At 38.9% G+C, this 17454-nt stretch overlaps 2 protein-coding genes across 2 annotated transcripts in view; both read right to left on the minus strand.

Moving 5' to 3' along the window:
* SLC30A10 (solute carrier family 30 member 10) overlaps positions 1–11127 on the minus strand; it is a 57950-nt gene extending 46823 nt beyond the window's left edge. The window contains exon 1 of the mRNA XM_082395014.1: positions 185–11127. Coding sequence (XP_082251140.1) covers positions 185–761 — 577 coding nt within the window. The 5' untranslated portion in view covers positions 762–11127. The remainder of the gene's footprint in view (positions 1–184) is intronic.
* Positions 11128–11244: 117 nt separating this feature from the next.
* The window catches only part of EPRS1 (glutamyl-prolyl-tRNA synthetase 1), a 68058-nt gene continuing 61848 nt past the window's right edge, over positions 11245–17454 (minus strand). Inside the window, exons 30-32 of the mRNA XM_082394044.1 lie at positions 16204–16282; positions 11711–11775; positions 11245–11604 (exon numbers count right to left, since the gene is read on the minus strand). Coding sequence (XP_082250170.1) covers positions 11454–11604; positions 11711–11775; positions 16204–16282 — 295 coding nt within the window. The 3' untranslated portion in view covers positions 11245–11453. The remainder of the gene's footprint in view (positions 11605–11710; positions 11776–16203; positions 16283–17454) is intronic.

Below are 17454 nucleotides of genomic sequence, written 5' to 3' on the forward strand. Positions count from 1 at the left end.
GCCACCCAGCTCATAAGGAACTTTGGACTGAAAGCGACTCTTTGGAGAAAGACCTTTAGTAAAGTCCGGGGGACGAGAGGGCGATCAAATGAATGGGGCCTCTGTCCATAGCACCCCCAGGGGCCCCCTAAGATAGCACCTGCCAGGACTCTGACCCAACTACAACATCTGCGGAGCCGTTTACCTGTTTCAGCGTCTCCCTGGGGCCCTGGGGCCGCGCAGTAACAGCAGTCCAAGAAGATGACATAGTTAAGAACATTGAAGAGCAGCCCTATGACTCCAGCGCTGAGAACCAGCAGTGGAGCCTCTGTCTTCTGGGGGTCAATATACCTTTTGATGGCTTCAACCAGGATGCCGAACATCAGGGCCACGGCAAAAATGGAGTTGCCAAATGCTCCCACGACATCTGCCCGAAGAAAGCCAAACGTGCTCTTCCGGTGCTGTTTTATGCTGCTGGCCCTTACGCCAAAAAGACCGATGATCATGGAGATTAAGTGGGAAAGGACGGCGAAAGCATCGGAGGCCAACGAGAGGGAGTTGCCTATGTGGGAGATCACCAGCTCCATCACGAAAAGGAGGACACTCACAAGGCACATGAGGATTAAACGGAAGCTTCTCCCTGAGTATCGCCCCATGGCGCCCTGCTCTCCACGGCCCCTCTCCCTTTCCTGGGAAGGCTGAGCTCTTAGGGGAGCAGCTACAGATGTAGTGATTACAGTTCCTGGATAACTCTCCCCTTCAGCCTTTACAGCGCCTGTCATATTTGGAAATCACCTTTTACGGGCTGCTATAAAGCCATAAAACAGTTTAAAGGGCAATTAAGCAAGACATGTCACGTGAGTGGGGACTTACAGTCGAAGACACTGACTTCCAGATATAACTTGAGGGCTTTCTTTTGTTTATTTGTTTTTGGTGTATCGTTACAGAAGTTAAGACCCTCTGTGTCTGAAACACGCAAAAACTCACACATAGCTGTGGCCTTCTCAGATTCCACGCTCCAAGTTTGCAATAACTGCTCCGGTATTTGACGTAAACAATCATATCTTGTTGACCTGCTGTGTAAATGGTTTTGAATTCTGTTTACTGCATGGAACAGGGAATATTCTAGGGTCACTAATCCAGACATTAGAGCTACAGTAAGTGAAAGACAAAGAAGAAGCTAGGGTGATTTTTTTTCTATTGCCTTGCCCACTGATCTGGAATGAACAAGCACCCTACTTCCAAACGTTCTCCATAAATAAGACAAGAAAAACATTCCTCATGTTCAGGAAAGATATAATACCTTTAAACTGGAGGACCTAAAGACATAACCCCAGTTAGTTTCAGGAAGAAGGCCAAATTCTAATTACTTGATTTAACTGATGCAAGGAAATTTTTTTGTTTTTAATCTTATCATCTGTCACTTATAACCCTTAAAGGTTGTTTACCAGTTCCCGAACATCTAAAACAGTAGCAGCCTCTATTGTTTTGAGTAGATGCCTACAGTCAATCCTTTAAATAAATATAGTGAAATTACTATACCCAATATTTTCTGAATTTGAAGTCTGACTATGATGGTTAATTTTTTTAAAGGTTTTTTTTTTAATTATGTGTAACACAGACAAAATTATTTAAGTCAATAAATTTTTAAGGAATTTCACATGTTCTGATTCTTTCCACTGCCAATCACCTTAGTTCCTCCAAACTCATAATCTTCAAGATAAAATAGCCCTTTCAAAAAGAAGTTATCGTGTGAGTCAGCCCACAATTCTTTTAGTTAGGCTTCTTTGATCTCCAATGAAATATGGACACACTTCAAAATTCCCCACCTGTAATCTTTGGGATCCAATTTCCTCAAGCGATCTACTTTAGGACCATGTTTAGGGTCAGGAGATGGATCTGCCTGATTCTGAATTTGACACCCTCTAAAAATGTATTAGGTTCAAATCATATTCACTCCTAAGCCATCACACCCTAGAACAGTACAGATCATTGGGATATGCCAATACCTAAGATAAAAAGTTTGACTGTTAGGTTTTTCATAGTTTACTTGGCAGCTCTGTCTTGTAGTTCTTTCCCACAGACCTAACAGGTAGTTAGTTCTATGAGTAAAGGAAACCACACAGTTAATCTATGAGGCATTTCCAACGATGTAGGTTTACAGAAAAATCCCTGATGGTTAATTTTATATGTCAAATTCACTGAGCTTCCAGGTGCCCAGACATTTGGTCAAACATTATTGTGAGTGTGTCTGTGAGGGTGTTTTTGGATGAGATTAACATTTGAGTCAGTAGACTGAGTAAAACAGATTGTCATCCTTAATGTCGGTGGGCCTCGTCCAATCAGTTGAAGGCTTGAACAGAAGAAACTGGCTGACCCTCCTGCAAGTGAGGGAGGATTCCTCTTACTGACTGCCTTCAAGCTGGGACATTGGCTTTTTCTTACCTTCAGGCTCAAACCGAAAGATCAACTCTTCCTACGTCTCGAGCCTGTGGGCTAGAACTACACCAGTGGTTCTCCTGAGTCTCCTGCTCACCACATAGATCTTGGGACCTTCTCAGCCTTCATAATCATGTGAGCCAATTCCTTTGAATAAGTCTATATTTATAGACACATCCAATTGGTTCTATTTATCTGGAGAACTTAGACTAATGCACTGACTTTGACTAAAACCTGATACTTTAGATGCAGCCTTAATAATTTCCTTAGCATCTCATAAATAATCTCCAATTCAGCTGATATTCTAACAGTGAGACTTCTAATACAACCTGGTTGTAAAAATTATTGCACTAAGACTATCTCGTTTATCCATTCATGCAACAAATACTGAGTTCCTACATGTCAAACACAGTTCTAGTCTCTGGGGAGACAGCAGTGACCAAAACAGAGAAAAATCCCTGCCGTTATGAAGCTTACATTCTAATGGGGGAAGACACAGGTAATGAACAAAATAGATCATAAAACATATTGAATGTCAGCTGGTAATAAAAAATGATGGAGACAAATGAAGCACAGAAGAGGGATAGAGTGTTGGCAAAGGGGTGAGTTTGTAATTTTAAATAAAGTGGTCAGGGACGAATTTACTGAGATGTTCTTTGAGTAAAGGAGGTAAGAAACTGGGCCATGAAGACATCTGAAGAAGATCTTTCTAGGCAGAGGAAGCAATGGGCATAGGAAGTTCAAGGACCACCCAAAGAGTTCAGCACGGTTGAGGAGGAGTGACTGAGGGAGAGAAATAGAATATGAAGTCACGGAGGTGATGGAGGAAGGGGGCAGATCATGTGGGGTCCTGAGACGGGAGATTATGGAGAAGAATGACAAGATCTAATTTATGTTTTAAAAGAATAATTGGATCCCATGTTGAGATTCCATGGGGCAGAGGTACCAGTTAGGGGGCTGTTGGCAATAATCTAAAGAAAGTATGGGCGACTTAGACCAGGTAGGAAGTGGGAATATCCAGGCAGAACCAGCTATATAACTCATGGTTCTAGTACAATGGCAGTGCAGGATCCTTTGTTCAAAAATTATTGAGTTTTTAAATGGTGCAGCCACTATGGAAAACAGTATGGCAGTTCCTCAAACAATTGAAAATAGAAGTGTCATATGATCCAGTAATCCCACTTCTGGGTATATATTCAAAAGAATTGAAAGCAGAGTCTCAAAGGGATATTTGTACACCTGTGTTCACAGCAGCACTATTCTCAATAGCCAAGAGATGGAAGAAACTCAAGTGTCCATTGACAGAAGAAAGGATAAACAAAATGTGATCTATACATACAATGGAATATTATTTCATCTTAAAAAGGAAGGAAACTTTGACACATGTTACAACATAGAAGAAACTTGAGGACATTATTATGCCCTGTGAAATAAGCCAGTCACAAAAAGACATGTTGTGTGATACCAATTATATGGGCTATCTAACATAGTCAAATTCATAGAAACAGAAAGTAGAATGATGGTAGCCAGGGGCTGAGTGGAGGAGGGCGTGAGGGAGTTGTTGCTTAAAGGGTTTTGAGTTTCAGTTTTACAAGATGAAAAAGATCTGGTGATTGGTTGCCCAACAGTGTAAACATACTCAACACTGAAGTGTACACTTAAAAATGATTAAGATGATAAACTTTGTTATTTTATCACAATTAAATTTTTTTCCTTATTCAAAGTTTCAACACAGCAACAGCAGAGCATTAAAGCAATCCCAGGGCCCTGAATATATCCAGGATATATTTGAAGTTAGAGTCAACAGCATTGGCTGAGCAATTGGATGTGAGGTACGAGAGAAAGAGAACAGTCAAGGTGACACTAAGGGTTTTGGCCTAGAAGAATGCCATTGCAACTGAGATGAAGGTAAAACAAAGGTGACAGTTGTAGGAACAGAGTGGGAGCAAGAGGTGGAAATGATGTCTTTTGGTGTATCTATTAGACAGCCAAGTTGAAGTGCTAAGTAGGGAGTTAAACAAGGGGGTCTGGAGTTCAGAGGAGATGGATAAGCTGGGAATACATGATCTTGAGAATTGACAATATACAGATTTAAAAGCCATAAGACTGCCTGAGATAACCAAGGAAATGAGAGAAAATAGAAAAAGAAGATACAAATAGATAAGAGGGAGGGACCAGAGGAATGAAAGGGAAAATTGGAGAGTAAAGTATTCTGAAGGCCAAGAAAGAATGTGCTTCAACGAGGAGGAGAAAGGATTAATCTCCAAAATTTACAAGCAGCTCATGCAGCTCAATATCAAAAAAGCAAACAACCCAATCCAAAAATGGGCAGAAGACCTAAATAGACATTTCTCCAAAGAAGATATACACACTGCCAACAAACACATGAAAGAATGCTCAACATCATTAATCATTAGAGAAATGCAAATCAAAACTACAATGAGATATCATCTCACACCGGTCAGAATGGCCATCCTCAAAAAATCTACAAACAATAAATGCTGGAGAGGGTGTGGAGAAAAGGGAACACTCTTACACTGTTGGTGGGAATGTAAATTGATACAGCCACTATGGAGAACAGTATGGAGGTTCCTTAAAAAACTAAAAATAGAACTACCATACGACCCAGCAATCTACTACTGGGCATATACCCTGAGAAAACCATAATTCAAAAAGAGTCATGTACCACAATGTTCATTTTAGCTCTATTTGCAATAGCCAGGACATGGAAGCAACCTAAGTGTCCATCAACAGATGAATGGATAAAGAAGATGTGGCACATATATACAATGGAATGTTACTCAGCCATAAAAAAAACGAAATTGAGTTTTTTGTAGTGAGGTGGATGGACCCAGAGTCTGTCATAGAGAGTGAAGTAAGTCAGAAAGAGAAAAACAAATACAGTATGCTAACACATACATATGGAATCTAAGAAAAAAAAAATGGTCATGAAGAACCTAGGGGCAAGATGGGAATAAAGACACAGACCTACTAGAGAATGGACTTGAGGGTATGGGGAGGGGGAAGGGTAAGCTGTGACAAAGTGAGAGAGTGGCATGGACATATATACACTACCAAGCGTAAAATAGATACCTAGTGGGAAGTAGCCGCATAGCACAGGGAGATCAGCTCGGTGCTCTGTGACCACCTAGAGGGGTGGGATAGGGAGGGTGGGAGGGAGGGAGACGCAAGAGGGAAGAGATATGGGAACATATGAATATGTATAACTGATTCACTTTGTTATAAAGCAGAAACTAACACACCATTGTAAAGCAATTATACTCCAATAAAGATGTTAAAAAAAAAAAAGAGGAGAGAACTAGCTGAGTCAAATGTTGAGAGGGCAAGAAACATGAGGACTGGGAATGACAACTGGATTTAACCACATGGAGGCCATTGGCAACCTTAGCAAGAGGGCAAACATGAAGTGGGTTTAAGAGAACAGAGAGGAGAAATCAGAGATGGCAAGTACAGACAATTCTTTCAAGGAATTTTACGGTAAAGCAAAAGGAATATGGAGCCAAGAAAGGGTATTTTTAGGTTGGGGAAGATAGCAGCACATTTGTAAGCTGATGGAAAGATCCAGTAGTGAAAGAAGATGTGATGACACATGGGGAGGGTTGCTGAAGTGCCACCATTGAGAAGGCCAGAGGGGATGAGAGGACAAGTGCACAAGAGGACGGTTTGCCCTTTGCTATGAGAATTTCATCTGCCTAAATAGACATTTCTCCAAAGAAGACATACAGATGACCAGCAAGCACATGAAAAATGCTCTACATCGCTAATTATTAGAGAAATGCAAATCAAAACTACAATGTGATATCACCTCACACCGGTCAGAATGGCCATCATTAAAAAATCTACAAATAACGAATGCTCGAGTGGGTGTGGGGAAAAGGGAACCCTCCTACACTGTTGGTGGGAGTGTAAATTGGTGCGGCCCTGTGGAGAACAGTGTGGAGGGTCCTTAAAAAGCTAAAAATAGAGCTACCATATGACCCAGCAATCTCACTCCTGGGCATACATAGGGACAAAAACATAATTCAAAAAGATTCATGTACCCCTATGTTCCTAGCAGCACTATTCACAATAGCCAAGACATGGAAACAACCTACATGTCCATCGACAGAAGAATGGATAAAGAAGATGTGGTACATATATACAATGGAATATCACTCAACCTTAAGAAAGAATGAAATAATGCCATTTGCAGCAACATGGATGGACCTAGAGATTACCATACTAAGTCAGAAAGAGAAAGATAAATACCATATGATATCACTTATATGTGGAATCTAAAATAAGACACAAATGAACATAGCTATGAAACAGACTCACAGACATAGAGAACAGACTTGTGGTTGCCAAGGGGGAGGGGGAAGGGAAGTATTGGGAGTTTGGGATTAGCAGATGCAAACTATTATCTATAGGATGGATAAACAACAAGGTCCTACTGTACAGCACAGGGAACTACATTCAATATCCTGGGATAAACCATTATGGAAAAGAATATGAAAAAGAGTATAACTGGGTCACTTTGCTGTACAGCAGAAATTAACACAACATTGTAAATCATATACTATACTTCAATAAAATAAATTTAAAAAAAAGAAGACGGTTCGTCTGAAACAGCAGAGAAGGAGGATATACGGACATATGAGTGGGGTAGATGTAGTGGAGGGTTCTGCGGGTTCTGTTCATATTTTCTCTATCTTAATGAAATAGAAATCAAGATGATCAACCAAAAGTCAGAAGGGGGAAGTATGGAAAATCCCAGGAGAAAAAAGTTATGAAATAATTGTCCAGGAGAGTGGAGAAAATGAATGAATGAGGGAAATATAATCCGATTACCTATTTAGCACATATAAAGTAACCCCCATGCGAACACTGTCACCAGCCTGTTAAACCCCAAGCTCCTCACTCATTCAGCAGGTATTTCTCAATCACAAAATTTGGTTTTGGTGACATACTTAAAATATATTTGAAATACCCCTATTACGAGAGACTTATTTAATAGGATCTTTTTATATCATTTCAGTACTATTGATGTTCCAAGCTCTTAAATCTTCCAGTAAAGTTGAACAAAGCCACTGGTTTAACATCACCTACTGAGCCATAGAAATGTGTTTGTATTTGTTGTATTAAGCCTGATGGGTGTGGCAGAATAGGGTAGTTTAATTTTCCAGCTGTTAACATCTCACGTGTAGGGTAGTTCTCAGTGTGCTACTATTGGCAAGGATCATCTCATGACGTGTCAGTGTCATTGTCACTAGGCAATGGCCTCCTACCATTGCTCCATCTCCGTGTCCACTTGATTGCCTGATTTTCCACCTAAAATAGAACAACTTTGAGGAGATAAAGCCAAGAAAGGGAAAAAGCATGTTTGGTTTAACTCACTACTGTCTGCTCTGGCACTTTGTACGGAGCGAGCACTCAATTTATTAAAGAAATAAATGGCTAGCCTTTTCTAGACGTAGTAAAAATGACAAAGGGCCAAAGATATGTTTGAAAATAACAGGGTAGGGGTAGCTGCCTCCCCAAACTTTTGATTCTCCTGACAGCCGCTGAACACCATAGTTATATGACAAATGACTAGTGTCAATATTTATAACTAAAATCAAATATAAGTAGGGTGACACAGCCACACTCTCTAGCCATAATGCCTTGTTTCTGCTTGTCTTATGGAGTGTTCCACTGCTGCTGATCTTAAGACTCGAAGCCTCTCCAGTAGCAGCCAAATGAGTTGCTGTTACTGTCCAATTCTCATAAGGGCTTCATGTGACTTACTGGCATAATTAGGAACTTTTTTTTTTTTGGTCTGTGTTGGGTCTTCATTGCTGTGCGCGGGCTTTCTGTAGTTGCGTCGAGCGGGGGCTACTCTTCGTTGCGGTGCACGGGCTTCTCATTGCGGTGGCTTCTCTTGTTGTGGAGCACAGGCTCTAGGCGCACGGGCTTCAGTAGTTGCCGTACGTGGGCTCAGTAGTTGTGGCTTGCAGGCTCAGTAGTTGCGGCACGTGGGCCCTAGAGCTAGAGGACTTCAGTAGTTGCGGCGTGTGGGCTCCGTAGCTCCGCAGCATGTGGAATCTTCCCGGAACAGGGATCAAACCCGTGTCCCCTGCATTGGTAGGCGGATTCTTAACCACTACACCACCAGGGCAGTCCAGGAACTATTTTAAACACACTGTCATGGATAAACTAGAGATTGCTAACATGTGATCTATACCGGAAATCCCAGTGAGCAGAGCCAGTAGTAAATACACCTTGACTTGTTTCTTTTTGCAAACCACGAACGCTAGGCACACAATTACTTTTGTGGCCGTCAGTCGGGTATCTAGTTAGTGGCTGTGGTCTGCAAGTAAAAAATGGTGATTATTTCTTAAAGGATATTGTTTGGAGTCAGGTTTATACACCCTCTTGAAAAACACCACCATGCTTAAGGTCTCTGAAAGAGTTCTGATATTTTAGCTGAACCTCAATTTAAGAAAATAGACAAGTTATCACATGTAGATTTGGGGTGAAGGATTCCTTCCTTAGCATAACTACTTACTGTAGAGTTCCTTTAAACAGTGGATTCCCTTAAAGGAGCAAAGGTCAAGCTTTTCTGTGATCAGCTCTACTTATCTGAAGCTTCAAAAAATAGCCTGGGGATTTATCTTTGCGTCAGAGATGGCCACCTCCAAAATGGCCAGGGGCTACAGAACAAAATGTGGTTATGAGTCTTTGATCTACTTTTCAGGCTTTTGTCAGGGACTGGCTAAAAAAACCCTTGTCCATTAAAGCATTTGTTAGTTTGCAGAAAAACAAAAACCAAAAAAAAACCCCTAGGCACTAAGGTAATAACTGTTCACTAGAGCTGTATACAAGGAGCAACTTCCAGGTGACCCTGCAACACTGCCATAACTAACATTAGCTATTATTATGTGCTAGGTATTGTTCTGAGTACTTCATAAGGTAGAATAACTATGAAATAGGTATTAGACTTCGTCTCCATTTTACAACTGAAGGAATAGGGAGCTTACACAGCTACTAAGGGCAGAAAAACAAGATAAAGCATCCTGAACTGCCATAGATCAATAAGAAATACTGATTCTGAGTACAAAAGTGTGGCCCAGATATTTATCTCATTAAGCTAGGCATATGAATACACATGCTCAAAACATTGATCTTGAAAGCATGCTGTATTTAATCTTTCATTTGACAATTTCTCACCAACTTAAGGACAGTTTTGCTGTGTTCTCATACACAGCAGATACTTTGAAAGGCTTTGCATATGCTGTTCCTTCTGCCTGGAATGTTCTTCCTCTTCTATTTATTAAAATTCTACTCACCCTTCAAAACACAGCTCGAATTTCAAGTCCTCTTTTTGAAGCTTTGCCCTTTATTGGTATATTTATCACTACCAAGTGGGAAAGCATATTAGAGCAGGGCCCTGAAATAAGGATCTATACCAAGTAGACTAGAAATGAGGGATAAAAGGCATTTCAGGCAAAGGGCCAGAGGTGAGAAATAGCGTGTTGTTTTTAGGAAACCCCAAATGGTTAGGTTGCAAAGGACTCTGCTGGATTGGTTGAAAAGGAGACTGGAGACAGGTAGGCTGAACCAGAATAGGCTAAAGGGTTTACATTTTATCCTGTTAGTGATTGATGGTGAGTCACGAAGGGATTTTAAGGGGAAGAAAAACATCTTAATAAACTGCACACTAGAAAAAAAAAAAAAAGCCTGTGGAAATGTGGAATCTGGCCTGGAGATGAAACTGGAGGCCAGTATAGTAATCAGCATAAGAGGCAACAGGCAAGAAGGCAATACAGATCTGTGACAGGGTGGACCCAAGAGACATCAGAGGTCGTAGCCATATGTTTTACAGCCAACTGATAAGGGCTGCTGGGGTGCTGGAGGGGCTGACTGGGAGGACTCTTGGGGTTCTGGTTTAGGTTACTGGGTCCATTTTGGTAACACTGACCTTTCAGGCAGGAAGTACTGTAGGAGGAACAGGTCTGGGAGTCGAGAGTGAAATGAGGTTTCTGAGACAGGCGGCCCTGAAATGCTGAGGAACACTCAAGAAAATCCAGGATGCAGTTGGAATAGAGGTCTAGAGGTCAGACTGGGCGATAAAAATGTTGGAGTCATCATCCTATTAATGCAATTTGAAACCGTGGGGTGAGATGAGGCTGATCAGGGAGCCTAAGAAGAGGACCAAGTAGGGACACTGAGCACTGATGTCTAAGAAGCAGGCCAAGGGAGGGAAGCCAGTGGGAGACACGTGACGGAGAAAAAGAGGCAGAAAGGTAGCAGGGCAAGTCACGAGAGTAATTTTAGTAAACAGGAGAAACGTGTTACAGCAGCAGAACTGCAGCAGAGAGCTATGGTGAGACAAGGAACGAAGAAGTTAGCTCTGGGCAGGAGTGGCAGCGTGAGCTCTGTGAGAACAGTGGTGCGGTGGAGGCAGAAGCAGCGTGAGGGAGAACGCAAAATAGGAAGCAGAGAGGCGAGGAGGGCTGACCACTCTCTCAGAAAGCATGACTAGTTTTTTGAAGACGCCATAGTAACTACGAGACACAGAGGGGGAGAGGAGCTCAGTAGAAATCTTTTTTGTTACATTCGTGGTTGTGTTTTGCTTTTTAATCAGAAAGATTTAGGGCAATTTTAAATTCAGTAGGAGTTACGGAAAAGAAGTACTCCAACAGAGAAGAAACAGGAAACTGGTGGTTCAAGGTCTGAAACATGAGAGATACTTAGATCAGAGCAGTTATCTTCACCTCTTCATAGGAATTTCTCTGTAGCATAGAATTCAGGTATTTTGGAAACAAATGAATACATGGAACAGTATTAGTTCATGATATTTATTACTGGGGTTGTTTACAGAAAAATCTCTTTTCCACTATTTAGGCATAAGAATAGGTATTTTTCTCATGTGACCTCCTTTTAGATCCTTTATTTAAAAAAAAAAAATCATAAAACTGTCTATATCTGGGAAGATAATAGTATCAACTTCTTAAAAAGTGAGGAGGGTTGGAGACGGGGTTTTGTCTTATCCCTTAGTAACTACGACCAAACAAGGTGTAGAACTTGGCAGGGTTCTTGCCGCAGACGCACTGGGCTCCAGGCTGCAGCTCACAGAGTGGTCTGAAGGGGATGCAAAGGCTTTTAGCTCCCATCGACGGGGCACCAGGTTCAAGATCTTGATCCCTGAAATTAAAAACAAATAAGAATTCCATTCTTTTATGCCATACATTTCTATTCTTTTTCACTGCAATACCTCGTGGGTTTTATCTGTTACATGTAATTATCTTACCTGGCAGTGGTCTTTTTGATCCAATCTTCACAGTCCATTTCCCCACAGAATGGAATCTGAGCAATCTAACAAGGAAAAACGTTCAGTATTTACATTCTGTAAAAGGAACATTTGAGTTCTCTATTAAACCTATAAGCAAACAGGATAGGTCTCCCAGTCTTTTTCAGGCCATGGTATTTTTGCAAACCTGCTAGCAACTCTGCTCAGAGGTACTCGAGATAACAAAGAATGTCTTTCACTATCCCAAACCCACACATCATATAACATCCGGATGTAACAAAGAATCTTTGCAATACACTTAAATGTCCAAATAAACTGGCTGCAACATAGTGCTGAAGAGAAGGAACAAAGGGTGAATTTCGAATCTTTTTCATTTCAAATTTGCACTGCTGCCTGCTCTACCTGGCCACGTGGTTACGAGGAGGATAGAGGGGAAAGAACAAATAGTAAACTGATTTTTAAGCTGTTGTTAAGATAACAATTAACAATCAAGCAAACCTCACTTTATACGTCCTTATAAAAAAAAACCGTGCTGTTCTTAACATGTTATAGGTAAGTGAATCATTTTTCAAGTCCAAGGGTATTTTAAAAGTCAAAAAAAAAAAAATCAAAAATCATTTTGTATCAGAAACAAAAACCTCTCAAATTTTCTTTCATAGACCATATAGAATAATAGGCAGTGGGACGTCCCTGGTGGTGCAGCAGTTAAGACTCTGCGCTCCCAATGCAGGGGGCCCGGCCGGGTTCGATCCCTGGTCAGGGAACTAGATCCCACGTGCATGCCGCAACTAAGAGTTCACATGCCACAACTAAGGAGCCTGTGTGCCACAAATGAGGCGTTGGAGAACTGCAACTAACAAGCCCAGCTGCCACAACGAAGACCCAGCACAACCAAATAAATTAATAAATGTTAAAAAAAAAAAAAAAAAAGAGTAATAGGCAGAATCAAGAGACCTGAGATTTTATCCTAATTTTGAAATTCACTGCCTATATGAAAATCTCTAGCCCTGAGTTTTCTTCTGTAAAATGTGGATACTGGACTAGACAAGAATTAAGATTTCTCACAGCTGTTAATCTTAAATTTTTCATCGCATGTCTACTTCAAAATGACGCTTCTCTGCAATAATAATTATGCATTAGTCCTATAAAAAATTCCTGTTAGTAGCAGAGAGATCAAAGACATGGATAATTCCCAAACATTAGAAATGCTAGTTTAAAAGCAACCAGAAGGTCATCCAGCTTCTTTGCCAACTTCCCATCAACTAGTCCCAGCCACACCTTCCATGCTCAAATCGAGTCCCTTCTGGAAACCCTTCCTTGCACTTGGGATTTGGTTAAACATTTTTCAAAAGGTTTCTCTAAGAAGTAAAGTAAAAGTAAAGAGAGATGAGGACATTACAAAAAAACGAGTAATTCAACAGGAGAACGTACTGCAGGGCAAGGAAGGGTTAGTTTTCTACGTCTCTTGTGTTGATTAAGCAAAATATGTTAGTCTAATTCCCACAGTTGATAGACTGTTATTTTCATGATGTGCATTAAGACAATAAAGAGGCGGTCAACTTCTAGGCATGGTGGGTGGGACAAACGGGTGAAGGGAAGGTGGAAAGGAAGGTAATAACAAGTATTTTGAAAAATTTTAGTATAGGTTTTAAAATATATACTTAAATTATATATTAACAATTATATAGTTATTTTAAATATATAAATATTTTAATTAAATATACAAATAATATAAAATCAATAATTATTGGATATATAAATAATATAAAATTTAAATATAGAAATTGTTCAATAAAAACTGAAGCAAAAACAAACCTAGAGATATAAGAGCTGAAATAACACAAAGTTACTCACCTGTATTGAAACTTGGTAAATCATTAGCATTTATACAAACAAAAAGCATGAAAAAACTGTACATTCATAAAAGAATTACAATTCATTCCAAAAGACAGAATAGGGGGAAAACTTTAATCAGTCTCTAATTACGTAATGATAAAAATATTAAGACAATTACAAAGAATGTTTTTGAATAATAAATTTGGTTTCTCAGAAATTTTACTTGTGTTAACTCACAACACTTAAAGCTATTTTTTAAATAACTTTCACAAAGTTTACAGTAAGTAGTCTTATTTTCTTTTCTCCAAGCAAAAAACAAAAATCACTGAGCCTTGAGAAAGTATTTCTAAAATAATAATTTTTAAAATTTAAAATGGTGCAGCATGTGAACAAATTCAACGAAAGCTGTTATTAAATGTATTTGGACTCATAAATGATAATTTTATTTAAAAAAAAACCGTGTTTTAATTCTTTCTAACTTCAAAGTGAAGTTTAGATGATATGACCTGAAATTTCTTTTTACTACACACATAATTCATTAATATGAAAGGAGAACATGCATTTTTAGGCTATTTATTCAGCCACGGAAAGGTTTTTACCTTTTTGTCTTTTATTATTTCTACATCTATGTTTTAAAAAGACACAATCTTTTACAATATATATCTTGAACTCTGCAGCAGAAAATGGTAATGACGAGAAATATTAATACTCAGAAATCATGGATCAACAGATTAATAATGAATGTCAACAGTAATAAGTATGTTACATATAAATGACATTTATTTTTCATTCAATTAAGATCATATCCCCTTGGAAAAATTTGCTAAAATCAAGTCCTATAAATCAGACATAAAAAAAATGTTTTTTTTCATTTATACCAACAGGGAAGAGTAGAAAATCAAACTCTCACCTACATTCAAGTTCTGAAGATCCCTTCCTCCTTCTCCCCTCCCAGTAAATCCAACTTTATATACAACAGCCTCAAAGCTTGCTTGATGGTCAGTCAACATACCTAAGCTGACCAACGTGAGGTGAGATGAGGGATGAAACTGACTACTGAATACAGGAAACAAAATCTGCTTTGATCTCTACATGATCTTCGGATACACAACTAAAATACTATATTCTGGTTCAGGAGAGATGTTGAAATCTCTCCTGTATCTTATCTAATATTAGAATAAAAGATATGATTCCATTAATATCTGCTGAGATTCATTTCTTTGACAGCAATGGATTAACTGATACTCTATCGATTTATTAACTCTTATGCAATGTCTTTAAGACTGTACTGTAAAAGTGACTACCATGTTTCTATAATACAGGAAATTTTAAAAGTCAACAATTAATGGAACAAAAAATTATAAAAAATAAATTAGAGTGAAAGAAAAAATATACACAGAATCAGATGGCTATCCATTCTCCAGGCAGAGGGCTAGAAGAAACAGAGATTAGAAGTATATAGTTTGAAGTCACATGGCAAATTATGGACACCAGAAAGGTGGAAGATTACAAGGGCAATAAACCAAGAATAACAGAAGGCTAAATACTGAAGAGTTATGATCTGAAGGGGGTTTTGATACCATCTATTTTGTACTCATTTCACAGATTAGTAAACTGAGAGCCAGAGAGATTAACATTTTCTCAGCTCATGCAATAAGAGACATATTAGGAGGGAATGAACATAACCAAGCAAAATTTTGTCTTATACCCTCACCATGAATTAAAAAAAAAAAAAAAAAAAAAAAAGATACAGAAGAAAGTACATTAACACATTTTTGACCAGAGATGTATTATGGCCACAGGCATTAGTTTCTGCAAAAATCCCCCAGTCAATAATGTGTTAAGCTGAATCAGAAGAGAAATCTAAATTCTAATACCAGGTCTGCTTCTGTACGGCTTGGGGTAATTTATTTAGACTCTGGTCCATGGATTTCTCATTTATAACCTGGGGACACAGGACTGGCTGTATAATCAAACATGTGCACCAAAATACTAAAGTTCATAAGTGATTCATTCCAGGAATTAATAACTTTGCAAATCAAGACCTCTTCTTTATGAAAATTAAGTTTCGGCTGGCAACTTCTGCATACACACAACACATAAAGCTGAAAATCTTAAAGAGCCATTAGGGAAACCTGTGTAGTTTTAAGGAATCCAGAAGTACACACTCATTCTCAAAAACAGACTTAGAAATAAGTAATATGTTTCTTTTATTATTCAGAAAGTTCAGTCAATTAAGATCTGGGTAAGTATATATGCTCAGAGAATAGAAACGGGCCTTCCTTATTTTAGGATCTGTACATTTCTAAAACTAGAACAATGCTTACTTTAGGAACTTACATCAAACTGAGAAAACAAAATTTTTCAATAATAAAAATATTAGGGGTCATACAGAATTAATTTTGTTCAGCCAGCAAAATGAGCATGGGAAAAAAACTGTTACATAATCAGTTTACAGTGTTATCCAAAAATGATATAATGTTGTAATGCTGCAGGAAAGACAGCAGAAAACAAGAGTATGTAATGCTGAGTAATATATAATCCTTTTGTGTGACAGGCTTTGAAAAAGGGATTAACATCATGCATAAATTCAGTGAGTCTTAAAATACCATTTATTGAAATATGTTTATATTCAAAACTTTGCGGAAGTCTCTTACCTTCCCAGAATCAAGCTCCTTCTGAAAGTCCTCCATTGTATTAGCCACAACCATATGAGTCTTAAGGTCTTCAGAAGCCCTAACAAACAATTAGAAAAGAATACATATTTTTTCTTACTCATATGACAAAGTTTTTTTTTTAAATGGCATAATTTAATGAAAGAATAATAACCTGAAAGAGAGAAGAATTCAATATGAACCTCAACTCTGTCTCTAGCAGTGACATTCAGTAAATCTCAGTTAGCTCATCACTGCATAATCGTGAACACTAAATGAATGGAGAATTTGCCAAGCACATACAAGTAACAATTACTTCTGTAATAGCCATTAAATCTCTACTGATCAACATGCTAATTCTTGACATTACCACTTATTACCTACAAGAGTGGGTTATTATTTAAACCTCTGGGGTCTTAGCTTTCCCTTCTACAAAACTGGAAAAATATTCAAATCTAACTACCATATCAAATTGTTAGAATCAAATACAAAGGCATGAAAATGTTTAAGAAAGGAAAAACACATAAATATACATTATTCGAGCTATTTTCACATACTATGTAAGTCTTTTGTAAGAACCTCCGGTTTCAGAAATGGGAATAAATATTCTCTTCCACACTCAAGGTCACACATTACATGAGGTGGTGACCAAGGAAGAGAAGGCATATTTTTCTTTTCTGAACCTCAGGGCTAGACTGTGCGGACCCTGGAAGCAACAGCTAGCTATCCACCACATCTGTTTCCTTTTCTTCTAACTTTTTTGCAGTGAGGTGGGCCCAAGTGACTAAGTTACAGCCAATGAGATGCAGAGGAAGGAACTCGCCACTTCCCAGGCTGAAGCCTTAAGGAGGGAGAAAAATGCACCTTTAAGCAACTTACATTAATAAATTTACTGAATAAAAATGTCAACAAATAACCCTGCTTTTTAGTCACTAAAGCAGTGGTTTTCCAACCAAGGGTGTACATGTGTATCACAGAGAGAGCATTTTAACATTACAGATAACCTGAAGGTATCTTTTTTAAAAAATAAATTTATTTATTTATTTATTTATTTATTTATTTTTGGCTGCATTGGGTCTTCTTCGTTGTTGCGCGGGGGCTTTCCCTAGTTGTGGCGAGCTGGGGCTACTCTTCATTCCAGTACACAGACTTCTCATTGCAGTGGCTTCTCTTGTTGCGGAGCACAGGCTCTAGGTGCGTGAGCTCAGTAGGTGTGGCTTGCGGGCTCTAGAGCGCAGGCTCAGTAGTTGTGGC

This window comes from Balaenoptera borealis (genome assembly GCF_965194805.1).
Source record: "Balaenoptera borealis genome assembly, chromosome: 1".
In the NCBI taxonomy this organism is placed as follows: domain Eukaryota; kingdom Metazoa; phylum Chordata; class Mammalia; order Artiodactyla; family Balaenopteridae; genus Balaenoptera; species Balaenoptera borealis.